This window comes from Heptranchias perlo, chromosome 34, assembly GCF_035084215.1.
Source record: "Heptranchias perlo isolate sHepPer1 chromosome 34, sHepPer1.hap1, whole genome shotgun sequence".
NCBI lineage: Eukaryota > Metazoa > Chordata > Chondrichthyes > Hexanchiformes > Hexanchidae > Heptranchias > Heptranchias perlo.
This window is the reverse complement of record NC_090358.1, coordinates 6,033,261-6,055,427: the sequence shown is the minus strand read 5'-3', so window position 1 is coordinate 6,055,427 and position 22,167 is coordinate 6,033,261. Positions and strand designations below refer to the sequence as shown.

The 22,167-nt window shown below is 45.8% G+C and overlaps 1 protein-coding gene across 1 annotated transcript; it reads right to left on the bottom strand.

Annotated features, from left to right (window-relative positions):
- Nucleotides 1–1,464: 1,464 nt before the first annotated feature.
- On the bottom strand, nt 1,465–22,052 carry fem1b (fem-1 homolog b). The gene is made up of 3 exons (XM_067971356.1): nt 21,351–22,052; nt 7,520–8,933; nt 1,465–3,027 (listed from the first exon to the last, which is right to left on the bottom strand). The coding sequence occupies exons 1-2, from the start codon at nt 21,878–21,880 to the stop codon at nt 7,562–7,564; spliced, it is 1,902 nt and encodes a 633-aa protein (XP_067827457.1). The 5' UTR covers nt 21,881–22,052; the 3' UTR covers nt 1,465–3,027; nt 7,520–7,561.
- Nucleotides 22,053–22,167: the final 115 nt, after the last annotated feature.

The window sequence follows — 22,167 nt, the reverse complement described above, 5'->3', positions numbered from 1 at the left end:
ACACACATTTTACAATTGATCGATGTCTGCCCCACATTTATGGCTGCAATTTGTTCTAAAGTACTGTATTGCACGTGACTGTGCCCTTTTAGTTGCCAGTTTAATTGGGTTAACTGAATTTTTAAAATATATTTAAAACAGGGTAAAATGCAAAATTAGTAATATTGATATTCTGATTTTGTATTGAAAAGTTGAGTTTTTTTTTTCGCCGTTCACTCTCCTTATGTTTAGACATAAACTGTCCTCCAATATTTCGCCCAAGTATCTGTTCTCCATATGCGAGCGTGGGCAGTGTCTGTACACTATTCGACCATGGAGTCGAGCCAATCCTACCCGCATCCAAAAGCTACACATGCATTTCCCAGCAGGTGACATATTTCCCAGCAGGTGACATATAACAGTTGCCACAAGTGGGAACCCCTTCCCATTTTTCCACTCTTATAATTAGCCTCGCCATTTCTGAATGATAATAGCCCAGGTGAGGTCAGCTAATGCATCATAGATCTAACCTGGTTCCTTCTTAGTCCAAACTGCTCAGTACCACAGCATACTGTGCATTTATTCTCTGAGCCAGATCTTTGGGTAAAAGATTTAAGAAACTAGCTGAACATAAAAAGCTTAACATTTTATCCTTTGAAAATGCAGCACCATTTCTTTTCCTTTTCCAGGAACAGAACTGGATAGGGAAAAGGGCACTGAGGTTGGCATATTAGTCATTAGCAGTTAACAAACAACAAGCCTGAAATTTCAGACCTCAGCCTGGTATCCTTGTCTTAGGTTAGTGTTGTCACCAGGATTTCAGTGAACACAACAGTGAGTGTGCATACCATGCCCACTAGAGTCATCACGTCCTAGCAGGTGGAGACATTGCCTGAGATAGTACGGAGCCATAGAGGCAGGAAGGTTTCCGATTCAATTCCCAGTCTGTGCCGAGTAAGCTGACCTGAATCGGTGAAGCAGTTGAGGGTTCCAGGCTGGAGGAATATACAGCCAGAGTTTCCATTCCGGAATACTGTTGAGGGACGTTGGATGAGAACAGGATCAGGCTCAACCGCCAGGCCTGCCATGGTCATACAGCCTACTGGCTATCTATGCTCTCACATGAAGGACAGCCAATAGAGTAAGGTCTGTCGGCACCAATGGAACCAAACCACAGCAAGAGTTAACACCTTGAGGAGAAAACTGGAAGAAAAGAAAATTCTCTTTCAAGCTCAGGTTGTACTTAGAAAGAGTACTTCCAGTTACACAAGTACTGGCGATTACATGTCTATTACTCATGGCGATGACAGTTGGAGAAGTTTGTGGGGATTAATTAAGAATATCACGTAAATTATATCAAAATAAAACATGGATCATTTTGCCTATAGCATTTGGTAGAAAATCCATAAATATGCCTAGTACCAGCACTGTATTACGGTTTTCACTCACTAGATTGTGACAGCGATAAACATACAAAAAAGTCACTTGTGTGAGGTATTATTTTAATAATTTAGGCATCAAGTACAATTTTGTTTTTAAAATCAAGACTGTCCTTCATACAAACTTAGGACAATTCCACTCTACTTTGCCCCTCCTATATATAAATTGAATCTTAACTCTCCCTTTATGTACAAATATTAGGATCAAAACTATCTCGAAACCAGCAGTTTTCAAATTGTTGACCACAGACCCCTGTAGGTCCGTGAGGGGCTCCCCGTGGGGGACCCTCAAAGTCATATGGCAAAATCTGTATATGTTAGTAGAAAATTTTGCAGGGCTATGGGGAAGGAGTCGGGGAGTGGGACTAATTGGAAAGCCCTTTCAAAGAGCTGGCATGGGCTCGATGGGCCAAATGGCCTCTTTTTGTGCTGTATGATTCTATGATTCTAGTGCCCTAGTAATTCTGGCAGATCAGCATTCTGTGCAACTTTCCGTTGCCACTGATAATGAGCTATTTTCTACAACAGCAGCACTTAGGGTCTCTTTGGAAGTTTTAGGACAAGGGGCCAGTGGAAGATTGCCTCACTATTTGCAGGAAAGCTTAAAAAACACAAATCAAAGTCAAAACAAAGTGTGCCTGTTACAGTCCAAATTGGAAAGAATATTTTACATCTTCAAATCTTTTCTAAAATCAACACTGTTAACTTTGAAGGCAATAAAATTGGTCTTTGCTTTGATCCTTCAAAGTAATTTAAATGTTGGGGGGGGGATGGGGACGACACTTGATATCTCCCCCTCTCCCTCTACCCCCTTCAATAACCTAATTCTACCGTTAATTCACATAAATGCTTTTCCAAATTTTTTTCCCAAGCGATCAGTCATTTATGCCGTTTTCTTTAGCCATAAGGTCAGTTCAGGATGTGTAGAGTCCCATGCCTGCAACCACCTTCTCTGTTCCACATTTAAGCCAACAGGAAACTTGGATCATTCAAGTAATAAAAATTAAAGCACAAGATTCTTTCAATGTTTAATTGACAATGATCTCTCAATTCTCCCCATGTTTTTTTTTGCCGAAATTCAACCTACAGTTAGAGTTTGTTTTTTTTCATATATATTTCTATAAAAAAAGTAACAAGATTTATGAACAGATAAATCTAAACAATAAAATCAATTATTGGAAACATGAACCTATACAAAGTGTGCTTATCTGCGTTTCTGCCGAGCAACTTCAGTCTTTCCTCCTCAAGGCAAGAATGAGCAGAATAGTCCAGAATAGGGTCATTGTATGTGGATGTGGGATAATGGGATTTAACTAAAGCAGCAACAGAACTTCAATAATTGAGGCGTGACCTGATTTTATTCCGTTGGCATTTTTGGAGGGGTATTTTCTCCATTTTGCAATGATTTAAAGCCAGCAACACAGGCCAAGAAATCATAGTATGGACTGCAGAATGTGTGCAACTAATCTTAAACCTCAAGCCAACAGCCATCAAATACATATATTACACTGAATGTTGATGTGCTCCGATTGCTGCTCCGCTCTGTGTGAAAGACTTTCACAACCTCTTTCGCCCCTACATCCCTTCGTGAGTTATGGGTCTTTCACATCTGTGAAGTAACAGGAATGTAAAGTCAATGGTGAGATATTCCAGACATTCTAAATGTGAAATTCTGCTAACCTGAGATTTAGGTCCCCAAGATTTTGTCGTCATTCCCTAGCTTGTGAGCCACACCTCCCAATTTTATCCCCCATCACCTGAGACCAGGGTATGGTTCCAACACCTGGCCTAAGTGGTCATTCTTCACAAAGCCTGGACAGTGCTCAATGGCGGGCTATTCAGTCAAGCCTAATCTTGTGCGCGCCTGACATCCATACAGGCACTTCTAGTAAGGGTCACTGGATAGCAATTGGTAACAGGAGCCTCAGGCTATTTCCCCCTAACTACCCCAGGGGCTAGGAGGCCAAATTCACAGCCCCTACTGCCATCTAACTGAGATCAGCTAACTCTGCACAAAGCAGGGATCAGATCTGAGGCCTTCTGCTACGTATGTCTGAGTTACGCACTTACTTTACCAACTGAGCCATTGGGGAAGTTAATGAAGCACTATATAAGCACTTATAAATTCTTCTAAAATAATAGTTCATGAATTGTTTAAACCAATAGCTAAGCTTTATTGTTGAAGCTAATTATCCACAGCAGAATAATGAAAGGCCAAATCCTGCATATAATGAAAAATATAGCCTAAAGTTTTCATTTTTAGATTGGGGGGGTGGGGGAGAATTAGAAGATACGCTACGAACAGTGGGATATAATTTATACTTCACGAGTGAGCTGACCCAAAACCCAAGAGTGACAAATACATGAATATGAGGAAAGACAAGTCTATTATATAGGAGGTTTAATGATGCACTACATTTCATTGTGGAGTGGTGCTAACCACTTTTTTTAATTCGTTCATGGGATGTGGGCATCACTGGCGAGGCCAGCATTTATTGCCCATTCCCAATTGCCCTTGAGAAGGTGGCAGTCTGTGTGGTGAAGGTTCTCCCACAGTGCTGTCAGGTAGGGAGTTCCAGGATTTTGACCCAGCGACGATGAAGCAACGGCGATATATTTCCAAGTCGGGATGGTGTGTGACTTGGAGGGGAACGTGCAGGTGGTGTTGTTCCCATGTGCCTGTTGCCCTTGTCCTTGTCCTTCTAGGTGGTAGAGGTTTGGAAGGTGCTGTCGAAGAAGCCGTGGCGAGTTGCTGCAGTGCATCCTGTGGATGGTACACACTGCAGCCACAGTACGCCGCTGGTGAAGGGAGTGAATGTTTAGGGTGGTGGATGGGGTGCCAATCAAGGGGGCTGCTTTGTCCTGGATGGTGTCGAGCTTCTTGAGTGTTGTTGGAGCTGCACTCATCCATGCAAGTGGAGAGTATTTCATCACACTCCTGACTTATGCCTTGTAGATGGTGGAAAGGCTTTGGAGAGTCAGGAGGTGAGTTACTCGCCGCAGAATACCCAGCCTCTGACCTGCTCTTGTAGCCACAGCATTTATGTGGCTGGTCCAATCAGGCTGTTAGTGACATAACCACTTTCCTGTTGCATAATGCGGGTTTAAAACATTTTCTTCAATCTTTAGAACATGAAGTAGTCCCGGTATTTTCAGTGTGATTTCATTGGAATAAAATATAAAAAATATTTCATATAAAGTTACATTATAACATACAAGAGGAGATAGGCCAGAGCACTAACCCTATTCTTCAGAATTAGTGCTTTGTGGTCTTGATGGTCTACACCAGGAACATGAGTCCTTGAGTTAAAGACTTTTATCAGTACAGTCAGTATTGTGCTTACAACAGTAAAGTCCTCCATTTCACAGCATGGCATTGCAACTGAGCTTGAAATCTAAACTCTGAGCAATTTAAGTCTCAAAGTGACAATGGACACCTCTATCAATCTTAAAAAAAACACCACCGTCCTGAAATTTAAAAAAAAACAGAATTTCTTTTAACCCCTGGATGTGTCTAGCTGAAAAAGGTGAATAAAAACAGACTCTTCAGAGTCCAGAGGCTGTTACTGACATATTATCACCAGCAGTGGACATTCGGTGTTCATCTCGACTACCTGAATTACTGTCAATGCAGCATGACATGCAAGAGAAGCTTAATAACGGCTGAAACCAACTGAAGGGGAGATTTACACAACTTTGGGCCCCACTGTTGACAGACTTCCTAGAAATAGCACTGCAATCTGCAACCAAAGATATGTTGTACCATTTAATTTTAAGTTATTTGCAAACGGGAGTTAAATCGCAAAGTCTTCAACAAACCCTCACGAATTAAACGACCAGCCAGTGTAATAATGCCACACACACTTGAAAATAAACTTTAAATGGAGTAAAAATGACTCTAATTGTTACCATCTGCCCAGTGATTTTTATTCCCCACCTGTAATTGTGTTATGCGTAATTTCAGGAGTTGAGACTTAAATAGCACTCCCCAAGAATTTTCTTTTAAGCTCATCTTTAAAAACCGTAGGGTGAAACAATGGTTAAGTGCTGATTAAGTACATTCTAATTGAGAATGGCATTTTATAGATTAATGCAGATCGATATTAGGTCTATTCCCCCCTCCTCTCCTGAACATGCTGATTCTTGGTAGGGTATAATTCCATGATACCATGCAGTAACTCCTCACCCAAGACTAGTCATACTTCGCATGCAAGCCTAGACTGAGTGTCAGCAGGGTATTCAACAATGGAGGGCATCACAGACCAGCGAGATCTTATCCCTGCGTGACTTATACGCAAGTACACTCCCATTCCTGATTGCTGAACAGTCTGGGAGTGTTGACTGATCTCAGGTCAGCTATACAGAGGTCCCAGAATCAGCTGCAGGGCTATGCCGAGTTTCCATTCGTTTTAAAGGATCCACAGCCCAACTGTACTCAATCTGTGCAACATTAATATTACTGTAAACTGAGCTGAAGAGGTGTTTGAAGAGTTAGGTTATTGCACAGTACCAGTTTTGCTAATTAGAGATGGTGTTACAACAACTCCAATCCAATTATTCACCAAGGTTTTTAGTAAAAGGATGAGAAATGTTTGGAAGTGGCAGAGTGAAAAGAATGTGCAGCAAACCCCTTTGTGGTTAGATCACAGGCGTTCTCCCTGAAAATAAACAACCGGATATTCTGATAGCCTAGAGTCTAGAACTTGTGTTTTTCAGAGTTCTAGGCCTGCAGAGGACCTTTGGTTCAAAGCTATTAGCCAGTAAAATATACATATGGCACAGAAACAGAAGGTGCAACTGGGGAGTGCTTTATGCAAAGAACAAAAAGTGCCTGATTTACTGCCAGGTCAAAGTAACCGTGGTGCCGCAGAACTTGCTTTCTACTACAAAGAGCATCTAAAGAGCTTTCTACAAGCTTCTAAGGGTAGCAATCATTTATTTCATAAGTACGGTACCGATTGTACACTCTGCTGTTCTTAACCTTCCCAACTGTCATATGCACCGATCACTAGATCAATAAAATGTTCAATCTTAATGACAACCCAGCACAGGCCAAGGGTCAAATCTGAGATTGTCCTGCTCCGAATGGCTCAGCTATTCACTGGATAAACTAGCTGTGTCATCAGAGGAGCCAAGTAATAAAAGTTTGCCAATAAAATTAATCAATCTATGATTTTTAAGTTCTTTGTTTAAAAATGGATCCATTGTCTAAACGTAGAAAGTGTACTGCCAGTAACTTAAGAACACAACACAAGAAAGAGGAGCAGGAGTAGGCCAGATGGCCCCTCGAGCCTGCTCTGCCATTCAATCAGATCATGGCTGATCTTCGGCCTCAACTCCACTTTCCCGCCCGATCCCCAGATCCCTTGATTCCCTTAGAGACCAAAAATCTATCGATCTCAATCTTGAATATACTCAACGACTTAGGCTGGGATGTACTTTAACGCAGGTCCAGCCAATATGGGAACAGAATACTGCACTAACATTGCATTTCATTTTTCAGATTCGGTCATACAGAATTATTCCAACATTACCATACATTTAACCACTTCAGTGGAAAGTCATCTTTCGTTAACACAACCCATGAATCTGAACGAGCTGGGATTCTCTCAGCAGAATGTCCACATCGCAATGCAAGCAAGACAATGAATAAATATCGGGAAAGGAACGTGAGCCATTTTAAGGATAAGTCCAAACATCTCACGATTTGGTTCAATAAGTGATACAGCGTCCGAATCCTCAATCAGCAGGCAACGCTAGAGAGGGAGCTCTTGACCTATGTCCCTTTACACCACCCCCACCCCCTGAAAAAAACAGATGGTTTTAGTAACTCACAATTCATTACCAAGTCTTCAGAAGACACAGGGTAAGGTCTCAATCCAACATGTCAAAAAAAATCTCATATTTGAATCGTTTTTGATCAATTTTTGCAACTTAATATAAGTTTTCAAGTAAACACCTTCCATCATATCAGCCCATATGATAGAACCACTGTATACAATCAGCATGGTTATGGGGGGGGGGGGGGGGGGCGCAGGAAAAGAAAATACAGCTAAACAATGACCAAGCCAGTTCTATAAAATGACATATTACGGACGTACCTAGTACGAGTTTGGTAAAGAATCATCTGAGTATCTCAGTAGTCAATGAAATTCTACAAACTCTTCCAACGTTTGAGGAATCTGGCTTTTGTAACTGATGTTGTGAACACGCACTGCTCGGGCAGCCAGGCACTTCAGGCTCATCTTCATCTGAGTCTTGAGGAGGATCTCGGACACGCCGGTCGTACTCTTGTCCAGCGGGGTCTTCTTCTGCTTGTTGGTCATGTCGGCGTGGGCTCCGGCCTCCACCAAGCTGATGATGATGGCGTGCAGCGTGAGGAAGTCGCTAATGGGCCGGTTGTACTGCACGATGATGTGCAGCGGGCCGTTGCCGTCCTTGTCCACTGCGTTGACGTCGGCCCCACAGTCCAGCAGCAGCTTGGTCACCTGGGCGCTGGGGAAGCTGCACACATCGTTGGTGTGGAAATCGTCCACCGGCGTACCAGAGTTCACGGCCAGGTGCAGCAGGGTGGAGCCCTCTCGGGTCCGGGGGTCCAGGTGGATCAGGTTGTAGATCTGCTTGTTGATTCGCGCCCGCTCCTCCTCTCCGCACTGGGCTTTGGAGGATATGCACACGAGGTACAAAAAGGTAAAAACGTTCGACTCGTAATTGTCCATGGCCGCGTGAATGTCTATTTCCGCCGAGCTTTTTATCCGTGACAGGCCCCTTTCAATTTCTAGAACGCTACATTTCAGGACGCTCTCAATGTCCCTGGGCTTCACTGGCTCGTTCAAGTGAATCATTTGAGAGAAGACCTGAGCAAACCGCAGGAGATCCTTGTGGGTGTTTCTGCTGCCTTTCTGTCTCAAATGCAAGGCATGGAGCCACAGCTTTATGCACTGTTCGAACTCCATGTTGTCCGCATACACAGCCCCCCTGTAAATGATGGGATGCGAAACGTCGATGTTGTCAGACCCCAGTATCCGCTCGCGGACTATCAGCCCTTCCATGTGGAGGGCGTCCCTGTCCTGTCGGATGGCCTCGAGCTCTTGCGGGGTCCTACATTCAGTCCGGCCACTGTAAGCCTCGACGGAAGGCAGGGTTGCTTTCTCCATTAGGTCACTGGGGTCGCGGTGCCTCTCCAGCATGGCCAAGTACAGATAGTGGTAGGTCTTCTCGATGTCGTAGTTCTCCCGGTCGTTGGCGAACGAGGCGCCCAGCAGTTCCAGCGCCTCGATCCGGCTCTTTCGGTCGCAGTCCACGTGAGACAGCAGCAGCTCCACCACATCTGCTTTGCAGCTTTCCGCCGCCACCTTCAGGGGAGTCATCCCGTGGCCGTTCACCACCATAGTCGCTCTCCACTTCACCAGCTCCTTCACGATCTCCAGGTGGCCAGCTTCGGCAGCGAAGTGCAGTGCAGTGGCCCCGCACTGTGCCTTGGCATTGGGATCAGCGTGCTGCTCCAACAGGTACCTGAGCAAACAGACAACAAAGTCCTTAGGACCACGCACTTCACAAACAAAAATCCCTACACACATCATCAATGTGACTCCAATTGCTTAGTAGATAAACGCACCGATTGATTTAGTGCTGCATCATACGGTTAAAGGTTCCGGGTTAAGTCTAGCCTGGGCTCGGTTAGCTGATCTCAGCTGGGGCATTAATAGGGATGTTACAACTAGCCTCAGTACCCGGGGCTGGGGGGGGGGGGGGGTGGTGGGGGGGGAGAAGGGGCCAAGGAGGAGAAATATATATAAATAATAAAAAAATTTAAAAATCAGCCAGTATTCTCCCTTCTGATTCCTATCCTGTGATCCCTGCTGGAATGTGTATGTGTGCATGTCATTTGCCCTCCATGGTAAAATAGCATGCCAATACTCACTATCTGGCCTCAAACATGAAGAGTGGCAATCGGGGCAAGGTAATAGAGGGCTGCTGCATCCATGGAACTATACCCCAGTGAGATTCAGCATCTTCAGGAGAGAAAAGAAAAAAGGGGAAAAACGTATAAGGTTTATCTTTAAGATATAGTTTTAATTTATACTATAATAGCACTGAACAATTCCTAACTGTTCATCTCTATCCCTCGACCTTGTACCAGTGTCACATTGTTTCTTTACTATGGATACTATATCTGGGATTAATCTAACTGCCTTAATTTCAAAAAAATTAAAAATGTATTTGAATGATCCAATAATACATAAATCAGCGTTGTCCAATATAAATTGCTGACTAGCCGGTGTGACTACAGCGACACTGTTTTAGCCTCACACATTCATTGTTGTAGAAAACGCCTTACACATACTCACATAATACAGCTAAATGTACTTCACGTGTATATTTACTTAAACATCTACCACCAGTTTGTAACCAAGGAAGTAAAACACAACGATCAAAAAACTCTTGCACTATGGTTTTCGTTTTACCAGTTTACCAATAAACGTGCAAAATGGGTTAAAGTTCATATGCACACGAATGTGAGTATTGAGATTACACACCCAATGTTCGTGCCTATTACTCATTTTTTAATTTACTAATCAGAAATGCAATTAGATTCCCAATTGGTTACATGTGGCTAATGTATTGGACAACACTGACATAAATGGCATTTTAACAGCCAGTTGAACTGATTACACATTTACTACTAATCCACACAGCCCTAATTGATTCACAAAAACACACACACCCTCAAGGATGCACCAGAGCCACTGGAAGTGGAGGTGGTGTGAGCTGGTGCTTGGGGTGGGGATCCACTATCGGGACACGGCTGGTGGGGTGGTCTACAACCCTGGGGTCCACCTGCCTTCCTTCCATCACATTCCCGGGCCACAAAAGCCTTCTCTTTACCAGATTTTCCAGGTTTCCCACCCCCTTTGCTATTCTGCTGTACCAATTAACACCTTCTCTGGACCCATCTTTTGTTTCTTTACTTGACTCATTATCACCTCCTTTTGCCTTACACCACCGTCACCTTTGTCATTTAAATCAGTCCTGCCCTTCACCCTATCACAGACCTCTCCCTTTTACTCTTTTCTGCCCCCCTTTTCCCCAGCTCTGTATTTGCTTAAAAACTGTAAATCTCTAATATCTTCCAGTTCTGATGAATGGCCATCAACCTGAAACGTTAACTGTTCCTCTCTCCAGATGCTGACTGACCCGAGTGTTTTCCAGCATTTTCTGTTTTTATTTCAGATTTCCAGCATCCACAGTTTTGTTTTAAACTTTTGTCTCAAGGATCTTATGATGGTTTAAACCATCATAATCCATTCACTGCCCACCTCCATTTCTACTGTCACTTAGTCTGACTACGTGACCACGGGAAGGTGGATGAAAGTCTTCCCAAGTGTACAAATGGACTGGGAATAACACGAGACACCTGGATTCAAACAAAAATCCCAGGACTCTCCCGATGGTTCATCAAGTTTATCCAAAGTGAACCTGAACCACACAGACCAGGAAAGAAGCAGGTTGATTCCCCAATCTGTGCTGAGTTAGTTGATCTCAACCAGGGTGGCATCTAGCCGTGGCATTCCCAGGATAGCGACCAAGAAAAGTCACCAAGGATTCCCAATCCTGATCTCTATCCATCCTAGATTTACCAGGATGATACCAGAACTGACAGGTTATACCTATCAGGAATGATTGAGCAGGCTGGGACTCAAGAAAAGACCGAGGGGTGACCAGATTGGGGGTCTTTAAGATTATGAAAAAGGTAGAGAAGATGTTTCCACTTGAGGGGGAGACTAGAACTAGGGGTCATAAATATTAGTCACTAATAAATCCAATAAGGAATTCAGGAGAAACTTCTTTACCCAGAGAGTGGTTAGAATGTGGAACTCGCTACCACAAGGAGTAGTTGAGGCAAATAGCATAGATGCATTTAAAGGGAAGCTAGATAAACACATGAGGGAGAAAGGAATAGAAGGATATGCTGATAGTGTTAGGTGAAGTAGGGAGGGAGGAGGCTCCTGTGGAGCATAAACACCGCCATGAACCCATTGGGTCGAATGGCCTGTTTCTGTGCTGTATATTCTATGTAATTCTATGTAACTCCCTACTGGAAACGCATGGAAGGATATGATCAGGCTCAGCTGTGGTACACCCTCCTCCAAGGTCACAGAATCTGCTGACACTCACCGCCAAGGCTCACGAATGAGTAATAGTAAATGGAGCACGGTAGTGGTGGTAGGTGACAAACAGCTATACCCCAGAGAGGAGTCAGTGCCTTCTAAAGAGGAGGAAATCTGGCAAAGAAAACTGGGGTGAAGGGGGAGAAAAAAGGAAACCCATAATCAAGGCCTGAAAAGACGGGACAGCTTGCCAACCTCACTCCGCAGTGGAAAATTTGTTGGAAGTATTACTGACTTAGCTGAGGAAGAAAATGTCCAATATTTCAGGCACTGCCTGAAAGTGTGGTGGAAGCAGATTCAATAGTAATTTTCAAAAGGGAATTAGGATATATTATAAAAAAGGAAAAATTTGCAGGACAATGGGGAAAGAGCAGGGGGAGTGGGACTAATTGGATAGCTCTTTCAAAGAGCCACCAGAGGCACGATTGGACGAATGTCCTCCTTTTGTGCTGTATGATTCTATGATCTAGACTTTCACACATCAATCCTTGAAACTTAGCGACAACCCCAGAGTAAAGTTACCAAATGAATAAAGGACCAACTAGACAACTAAGACAGGGTGGTGCTTATATGGGGCAATCATTCACCTCCAGCAGCAGAAACTAGCTGAGCAGTTTCGGAACCTGTTATCGATCAATATACTACAGACAAGGCTCAATTCCCCGCTGATCCATGTCACAAGTGGTAAATAATTCAACTCATACTCTTCTGTCCATTGCAAGACACAATCAACTTCCACAGTTCAGCTGTACGATAACACCACTTTTTTTTAAAAAGGTTTGGTCGGTAATTAAGCTGCCTTATTTGGTAGAGCCACACAAACCAGGAGGTCCCAGGTTCGATCCCTGCTCTGCACTGAGTTAGCTGGCTTTATCGAGGGCAGGTCAGGCTCTGGCAGCATCCATTATTGATTATTATTATTAGGTAACGCCTCCTGGAAAGTATGTGTGTTGATGTCAGATAAGGGTGCGATCGGGCTCAGATCCCCTAGTGCTACAACTCTCTGAGAACTCTGCATTCCTCCAATTCTGGCCTCTTTTGCATCCTCGATTTCCTTCGCCCTACTATTGGCGGCCGTATCTTCAGCTGTCTAGGCCCCAAGCTCTGGAATTCCCTCCCTAAACCCCCCACCCCATCCATCCATCTCTCTCTCTCCTCTAAGACGCTCCTTAAAATCTGCCTCTTTGACCAAGCTTTTGGTCACCTATCCTAATATCCCCTGACGTGGTTCAGTGTCAAATTTTATCTGATAACGTTCCTGTGAAATGCCTTGGGATGTGTTACTATGTTAAAGACGCTATATAAATGCAAGTAGTTGATGATACCCTCCATGATCAGAAAAAACCTAGTTACTTACATATTGAGAATGGCCACTAGGCGAAGTAATGAAGGGCTGTTGCCATCCAGAACCATACCCCAGCAAGTCAGAGATAGAACAAAACACAAGTTTACTGCACACCATTGTTAATCACCAACTTTTTAAATTGGGTATCCCTGTCACAATTGATCACTCGATTTCCTACATTACAACAGTGACTACACTTCAAAAAGTACTTTGGGATGTCCTGAAAAGGCGCTATAAAAACGCAAGTATTTATTTCTTTTTAAGAGGACCACTCTTAAGTTCTGCTGTGATGGGACCTGGGTCTGCAACTGGGGGTACCCCACACAAGCTTCCTGATTTCAATCACAAATGCGTCAGGCATCACTGAAAGCGAGCACGAAAGCAAGTAAGCAAGACAGCGCGTAAGCAGGATAGATCGATAGATAGATAGATCGATAGAGAGAATGATGGAAACACACAAGGAGGTCCATCAGCGTCTAAAAAAAGAAAGGACGGGTTAATGTTTTGGGTGCAGATCCTTCATCAGAACTGTTCATCTGTTTGGTTCCTCTGTCCGTTTCTCCTGAAGGGTCTACACCTGAAGCCCTCCCTTTTCCGATGTTGACACACCTACTGTGCGTTTTTAGCAGTTTCAGTTTCCATTTCAGATCCTAGCATTTGGTTTTCTGTCTCTTATCTGTATTATCACAGGCTTACACACACTGCTCACTACTGATGCTATTTGTACAGGTGCCAAGAGTAATGGAGCTAACGGAGGAACTAAAATTGAGCAACACTGCCCCACAAGGACTTTAACCTTGCAGAATGTACAGCAATGACAACTGACTAGTCACAAACAATGTCATCAGGGTTTCAGTAAAGTGTATCGGTGGGTCTGTAACATTCTTGTATTTATAAATATGTCCACTTGAACGATGGAAAAATACCACTCATCCAGAAAGTGAGGGTGAAGCACAGATGATTACAGGTTTGTAATAGCTCTTGGCAGTGGTGGGAGCAAGAGTGAGGCATAACAAAATGCATTGGTAACATTGCAAGTTTATTGGTACTGATATGTTAAATAAGCCCAATGAGAACACTTATTCAGGGCACAGGCTCATACATGGGATGAGTCAGCAGAACTAAAAGGGCCTTTTCACATTTCTCAATGTTCTATTCATTCGGAAAGTGTGCTTGCAAAATCTTATAGCAGGTAAGCGAATCTTAAACCAGGTCTGATCCTGGATCTATGCTGCGTTAACTGATCTCAGCCAAGCAACAAATCCAATACAGTACTACAAAATAAGCTCATTTCAATAGGGCACGGGATGGGAGATCGGGCAGTGTTGCCATTCACAATTGCCATAAGTGACCTCTGCTGCAAGTGTGGGATGGGCTCACTGATAAAGTCTTTCACTGTCAACAACTCAGAAGGGCTGCCGGAGCCCGAACCATACACTCTGCAAGAGTCAGTGCGTTCAGGACGGGAACAAATTTGGAGAGAAAAAAGCCAAGCATGCAAATGGAGTAACATGTATATATCGGGGGAGGGCTACCGTGTTAACAACGAGCTCAGCCCTCAGCTTTGCTTGCTGCCATACAAACTCCCTACTATACACATGCCTTGGGAAGCCACCATCTCATCTAACTGGGACCAGGTAGACTGCCAGTCTGCATTGCTACAACGGCAGCGATGGATCGATCACTGCAGGGCTCTAGGATGCTGCCAGCCTGTAAAGAAAACAAATGATTTTGCTTCACAGAACAAAAGTGGGGGGGAGGGGTGGCAGGGAGAGAACTGGTCAATTAAACACCACCTCAGGGAAGAGTAATTACACAAAGTACTCCATCTCCCCCATGTAAAATATTCCTTTAAAATTATTCAAACTATGATTTAGTGCAGTATGATGAGTTGCACAAAGGGAACAACAAATTCAAAACACATGTCCAAGAGTACAAGTGCTCTTTACAACACAGCCTATAACGATCACAGTATTTCTAATGTTATAGTAGCACACTGCGGATATCAGATTAGGCCGTTTAAAATATCTGCAGGATATTTTTCTCAGCTCAGGACACAACTATGCGCAACAATTTTAACTGTAAAATTCTACTGTTTACCAAATGTTAAATTCTCTTAAGGCAGAATAGAATATCTAGATCAGAATTGTCCAAACTTTCTGTCTGCATAAACGTGGGCCATCGATAATTGAGGCAAGAGAGCTAAAAACAGCTCTTTCTGAATCTCCAGACCCATATGATTCAAACAGGACAAAGCAGCCAATAAGAAATGTTAGTGCAAAAGTACTGGGTGACCTGGGTTTGGAGGGCTGAGGGACAGCTGGCCGGTGGACTGCATTTTGTTCACCTCCTGATCTTTATTATTGTTTATTTGGGACGTGGGTGGCACTGGCAAGGTAGCGTTTATTGTTCATTCCTAGAATAGTGGGACGGGAGTCACGTGAAGGCCAGACCTGGTAGGGGTGACAGCTTCCATTTCCTGCAACAATCAGACAGTCTACGTGGTCATTTTTTCTGGTGCTGGCCCACAAATTATCAGATTTATTTAATTCGATTTATAATGTACCATGGTAGGGTTTGAGTTCACAACCTCTGGGTTGCCAATCCAGTACCATAATCTCTAGGCTACTGTACCCAATAGTATATAAAGAAGAACTCGCATTTATGTAGCATTTCTCACACCCTCAGGACATCCCAAAATTATTTTTGAAATGTAGCCACTATATTTTGTAGGCAAGCCCAGCAGCCAACTTGCACATAGCAAGATCCCACAAACGACGAGATGAATTATCAGTTGAACTAGATTTTTTTGGTGGTGTTGGTGAGGGATAAATGTTGGCCAGGACACCAGGATAATTCCCCCAGCTCTTCGAATCATAGAAGTTTACAACATGGAAACAGGCCCTTCGGCCCAACATGTCCATGTCGCCCAGTTTATACCACTAAGCTAGTCCCAATTGCCTGCACTTGGCCCATATCCCTCTATACCCATCTTACCCATGTAACTGTCCAAATGCTTTTTAAAAGACAAAATTGTACCCGCCTCCACTACTGCCTCTGGCAGCTCCTTCCAGACACACCACCCTTTGAGTGAAAAAATTGCCCCTCTGGACCCTTTTGTATCTCTCTTCTTTAAATAGTGCCTTTTAATGTCTCATCCAAAAAAATAGCGCCTCCAACAACGCAGCACTCCCTCAGTCCCGCACTGAAGTGTCAGCCTAGACTGTGTGCTACAGTCCTGGAATGGGGCTTGAACTCACAACCTTCTGATTCAGAGGCAAGAATGCGACCCACGGAGCCAAGGCTGGTGTGTAAAAATAGCATGGCAGCACTGCAGACTTCACAAACACAAAACAATCAATAAAGAGAGAAAAAAAACTGTTACTTGATGCTGTGTTAGAAAATAAACTGACATTTAACAAAAGGAGAAATTTCCTGGTCAAACAACAATTAAACTCCAAGTGAACTAATTTTCTATTTACTTAATAATTAAGACTTTGCTGCCTTAGAGGGGCATCTCCACATCGGCAGAATACGTGGTATAAAACTACAACCTGCATAAAATAAGTTGCCATCCTTGACGTGACCTGGAGATCTGCTAACATTAGATCAAAAAAGAATAATAAGAACAAAGACAGGGTGCCAAGAAAAAAGGGGCAATGGGGACAGGTTAAATACAGGTAAAGTGCTTAATTTGTTTATATACAATTGCTTTAGGTGTCTAATTAATTTACAGCTAGACTACCCCTGATGTTTGAGTATCTTTATTAATGCAATATTAATGTTTATTTCAGTGTCATGGTGAAAGCTAAGTTTTGCTGAAACTACTGGCAGCCCAAGGATTAAACAGAAGTGCTGACTTGGAAGCAATGCGATTTAATATATGAAAATAATTTGTGAAATACATTAATCACGCAACATTTGGCTAACAAGCAACAACCTCACCACACTTGGTGCACTGTTTCCAAATCCATCTGCTCCCCAGAGTATGGGTCTAGCTCGTTAATTCAAAATTGTTTTTTTGCATGCAAAAAAATGAATTATGCAGTCATTTATCATCCACAGGATGCACTGCAGCAACTCGCCAGGGCTTCTTCGACAGCACCTCCCAAACCCGCGACCTCTACCACCTAGGAGGACAAGAGCAGCAGGCACATGGGAACAACACCACCTGCATGTTCCCCTCCAAGTCACACACTATCCCGACTTGGAAATATATCGCCGTTCCTTCATCGTCGCTGGGTCAAAATCCTGGAACTCCCTTCCTAACAGCACTGTGAGAGAACCTTCACCACACGGACTGCAGCGGTTCAAGAAGGCAGCTCACCACCACCTTCTCAAGGGCAATTAGGGATGGGCAATAAATGCTGGCCTCGCCAGTGACGCCCACATCCCATGAACGAATAAAAAAAAATTTGAAGTAAGCAACTTAATTAAAACAGCATTTACCTTTTCTGCGATTGCAAAACAAAAATTGAAATATCCACTGATTCAATTTTAACTGACTTTTGAATTAAAAGCAGACCATTTTAATGGTGAAGAGACTAGAGAAGCTGGGATTGTTCTCCTTCGAGCAGAAAAGGTTAAGGGGAGGTTTAATAGAGGTGTTCAAAATTATGAGCAAATAGGGAGAGAAATTATTTCCACTGGCAAGAGGGTCGGTAGCCAGAGGACAAAGATTTAAGATAACTGGCAAAAGAAGCAGAGGGGAGATGGGGATAATTTTTTTATGCATGAAATATGATCTGGAATGCACTGCCTGAAAGGGTGGTGGTAGCAGATTCAATGGTAACTTTCAAAAAGGGATTTGGATAAATAATTGAAGGGGGAAAATTTGCAGGGCTATGGGGAAAGAGTGTGGGAGTGGGACTAATTGGATAGCTCTTCCAAAGAGCTGGCACAGGCATGATGAGCTGAATGACCTCCTTCTGTGCTGTATCATTCTATGATTTTTACCCATAAAAATCTAATTCTCAACCACGTCAAGGCTGAAATTTATACCAACAGATACCTAAAATGCAAGTAATACATTTTTTTCTTTCAAGGGAAACACCATTAATATAACTGACCCATCCAAAGTAAAAATGCAAGCATAAAATTAAAATAGGATGTGTTTTGCATTGTCAATATAACATGATATGTCCTGCGGAAGGCATCGAGCAAAACAGTGGACACTGCGAGGCCACTCGGGCACGTATAAGGACCTTGGAAGAGGAGTAAGCAGTCAGAACATCCCCTCCCATCGATCCTGGATGGCAATTTTTTGCTGGGGCCAAGGCAGATCGACCAGGAGATCCTCGCACCTCTGCATCCTAGGTGACCAAAGGTAAACGAGCGTGGGAGAAAACTGCAGCCAAACATTGTGCAGTCAGTCCCTTCAAGAAGCAAAACAAGAGATGCAACCTCAGGCATTGCACGCCCGCGTGAAAAAACGATTCGTCTTGGCCACGAAATAAACACGCGGTCTGGGTGTTAGTGAAATGGCTCAAATATTGAAAGCCACAGCTCTGTGCAACACTCTCCATCCCAGGTCAAAAGTGGTGCCAGGGGAGGATCCCAGAATACAGGAATTTCCACTCGGACATTTGTCCTCACTGGTTGGCAGAATGTGCTGCTTTGGTGTGGCTGGGTGAAGACCAGGGCGAGGAACTGGACAGCAAACTATACACGGCAATTCCCTCTCAGCAGGAAGGAACGGCACAACAGGGAATTTCCAAGAGACAGTTCAAGTTGTGAAGCAGAAGTGCCCAAGGGAGGTTTCGGGGCCTTGGACCACGAGCAGCTCCGTTCGGATTTGAGGGGGGGGGGGGGGGGGAGGGGGAAAGAGATCAAACAGAACCCCTCCAAATGCCCGGGCCTCCTCAATACACTTCACTAAATCAGAGGCCAGGGTTGATTTTGATTCCTGGATGACTCTGGCCACAAGGTGGGCATAAACGCCAGGACATCCGGGTAGCTAATGACATCCATTACACTCCAGTATATCTCTGACTCTGGTTACTTTGTCAGCGTGGGCACTTCTCTCTGCCAGCCTCACGTTGCTTGAAACAAACACGGGCAGATGGGGGAGGTGGTGGGTTCGCGGAAGAGGGGCTTTACCAGGATCGCCACCCCGCCGGTCAGGAGAGAGCCCCCATTGGGAGAAACCAAGTCCCAAACCTGTAGCATGTCCCTGTAGAAGAAAGGTGGCTCTAGTAAAGATGCAGCCATTCTATGCAATCTGACATCAAAGAGTTGCCCTTCGTAATTCAGGCCGATAAACTGGCGGAAGAAAAACAAAGAAAGAAATTCCACGCCTTTCACTACCTCAGGACGTCCCAAAGAAAAACAATCACCAGCGCACACCACTATCGGGGATCCTCAAAGTACAGGTATCTCTGCAGGGTCTGAAGGAGGAAAGTCACAACCTGGGTGCAAACGCATACCAGCGCCTGACCGCCCTAAGTGGTAGTCTCAGAACTACGACAGAGGACATAAGAAATAGGAGGAGTAGGCCATACGGCCCCTCAAGCCTGCTCCGCCAGATCCCCACTTTCCCGCCAGATCCCCATATCCTTTGATTCGCATGGAGTCCAAAAATCTATCCATCTCAGCCTTGAATATATTTTACCTGAGGAAGGAGGAAGCCTCCGAAAGCTTGTGAATTTAAAATAAAATTGCTGGACTATAACTTGGTGTTGTAAAATTGTTTACAATTGTCAACCCCAGTCCATCACCGGCATCTCCACATCTTGAATATACTCAACAACGGAGCATCCACAGCCCTTTAGGGTAGAGAATTCCAAAAATTCACAACCCTCGGTGAAGAAATTCCTCCTCATCTCAGTCTTAAATGGCCGACCACTTATCCTGGGACTATGCCCCCTAGTTCTGCACTCTCAGCATCTACCCTGTCAAGCTCAGTGCCTCCCCCTTCAGTCCCAGAAGAAATCAATGAGTTTGCTCTGGATTCTGTTAACAAATCCAGGGGGAGGGATCAAAGTGATGAAAACATGGCAGCCACCAGTGCAGTATTCATTGTTGTGTTACCTGGCTTGTTTAATGTGTTGATCCCAATACCTGATTTGAAAAATCACACTACACGATTTATTCATTTCAACTTGCTCCCATTGTCACCAGCACCAATATTTCACCCACTTGTTACACAGTTCAAACTGCTCTCTCCAGTCATAATCTACACTTGGAAGGATATAGAGCATAAAATGCACGTTACTCTTTACCTAAATCATTTTTCAAAGACACTATTTATTTGCTACAGTAGCACAAGTTGCTAAAAAAATTGAATATATTTGATATCCATCCATATAGGAGAGAAAAGTGCACTGACCGAACCAAGTTGCTAAAAACCACCTCTAGATTCTACATATAGACTTTGGACAGTTTTTAACTGCACTGTGCCCTTGGTACATTTTGTGTGTAATTCACTGACACTAGGATTACAGAATGTGCGCACGTGAAGTTTTTATTTCGTTATGACCTTGGTATCTGTACATACCACACAGAAGCTTGAATTCCTGATCACCGTCATTTTAACACCATTTATTACAGCTGTTCCGGCCCCCCTGCCCACACCTGCCCCCATGACCGCCCCCCAGGGCTGCTCCTGCCCCCACACCCCTCCCGCACCAGACCCCACTGCCCGCACCCCAGGGTCTGCCCCTACTCCCCGTGCCCGCACCCCAGGGCCTGCTCCTGCATCCCTTACCGCACCCCAGGGCCTGCCACTTCCCCCTCCCCCGCACCCCAGGGCCACTCCTGCCTCCCTGACCTCACCCCAGGCCCACACCAGCCCCCACTCTCCCCGTGCCTGCTCCCTACCCCCGTGCCCGCACCCCAGGGCCAACTCCTGCCCCCCCCCACCATGCCCACACCCCAAGGACTGCTCCCCCCCTCCCCTCCATGCCCCCACCCCAGGGCCACTCCTGCCCCCACCCCCCACCATGCCCCCACCCCAGGGCCACTCCTACCCCCACCATGCCCACACCCCAGGGCCACTCCTACCCCTACCCCCACCCCCCACCATGCCCACACCCCAGGGCCACTCCTACCCCCACCCCCCACCATGCCCCCACCCCTCCATGCCCCCACCCCAGGGCCACTCCTGCCCCCACCCCCCACCATGCCCCCACCCCCCACCATGCCCCCACCCCAGGGCCACTCCTACCCCCACCCCCCACCATGCCCACACCCCCCACCATGCCCACACCCCAAGGACTGCTCCCCCCTCCCCTCCATGCCCCCACCCCAGGGTCACTCCTGCCCCCACCCCAAGGACTGCTCCCCCCCTCCTCCATGCCCCCACCCCAGGGCCCACTCCTGCCCCCAACACCCCCAGCCCACCCCCAGCCCCCCGTGCCCGCTCCAGACCCCACTGCCCGCTCCCCCCCCCGGGTGCCCGAGCGGGCATTTAATTACCTGACCACCTCGGCGTGCCCCTTGTAGGCCGCGATCATCAGGCAGGTGTTGTCGTACTTGTTGGCGATGCGGATGTCGGCGCGGTTCTCCACCAGGTAGCGGACGATGTCGAGGCGGCCGTCGAAGCAGGCGGCGCGGAGCGGCGTGGAGTTGGTGGCCGTGGTGTGGTTGACGTTGGCCCCGTGGCCGACGAGCAGCCGGACCACCTCCAGGTGACCGGCGCCGGCCGCGCACCACAGCGCCGTGGCGCCGTCGATCACGTAGCCGTCGAAGCGGACGGTGCCGGTCTGCTCGGTCTCCACCCGGTAGTGTTCGAGCAGCAGCCGCACCACTTTGCCGTGGCCGTTGCGGGCGGCGGCGATCAGCGGCGTGGCCTTCTGCCCGCTGCCGGGCCCAGCGCCGGGCCCCGGGCTCACCTGCGCCAGCAGCCGGCGGCTCTCGATCTCCGAGCGGTTGAGCAGCAGCGCGGCCAGCGTCAGCACCCGGCCCTCGCTCGCCGCCTTGTACACGTAGGCCGCCAGCGACTCCATGAGCCACCGCCCGCTCTCCTCATCTTGCCGACTCCGCTCGCTGCCTCGGGCCGCCGGCCATCCCGCGGCCTCCCGCCGTGGGCCCGATTTTAACACTTTGGGCCTTTTCCTCCCTCCTCACAGGTCGGGGCGCTGCTTCTAAACTTCCCCAGGGCACTTCCGGCACAGACCGGAAGGTGAGTGTGTAACATTCAATCCGTTCCGGGCGGCACAAACATTTTTATGATTTGTTTTGCTTTTTTTTCAAACTTGTAACAAACCCTCTCATTCCCCCTTCACGCTTTTAA

What these genes read in the sequence shown, in the direction of transcription:
- fem1b (XM_067971356.1), bottom strand. Translation starts at nt 21,880, where the DNA reads ATGGAGTCGCTGGCGGCCTACGTGTACAAGGCGGCGAGCGAGGGCCGG. An exon ending in GGGCACGCCGAGGTGGTCAG is followed by an intron (nt 8,934 to 21,350) that starts GTAATTAAATGC and finishes CTGTTTGCTCAG; the next exon opens with GTACCTGTTGGAGCAGCACG.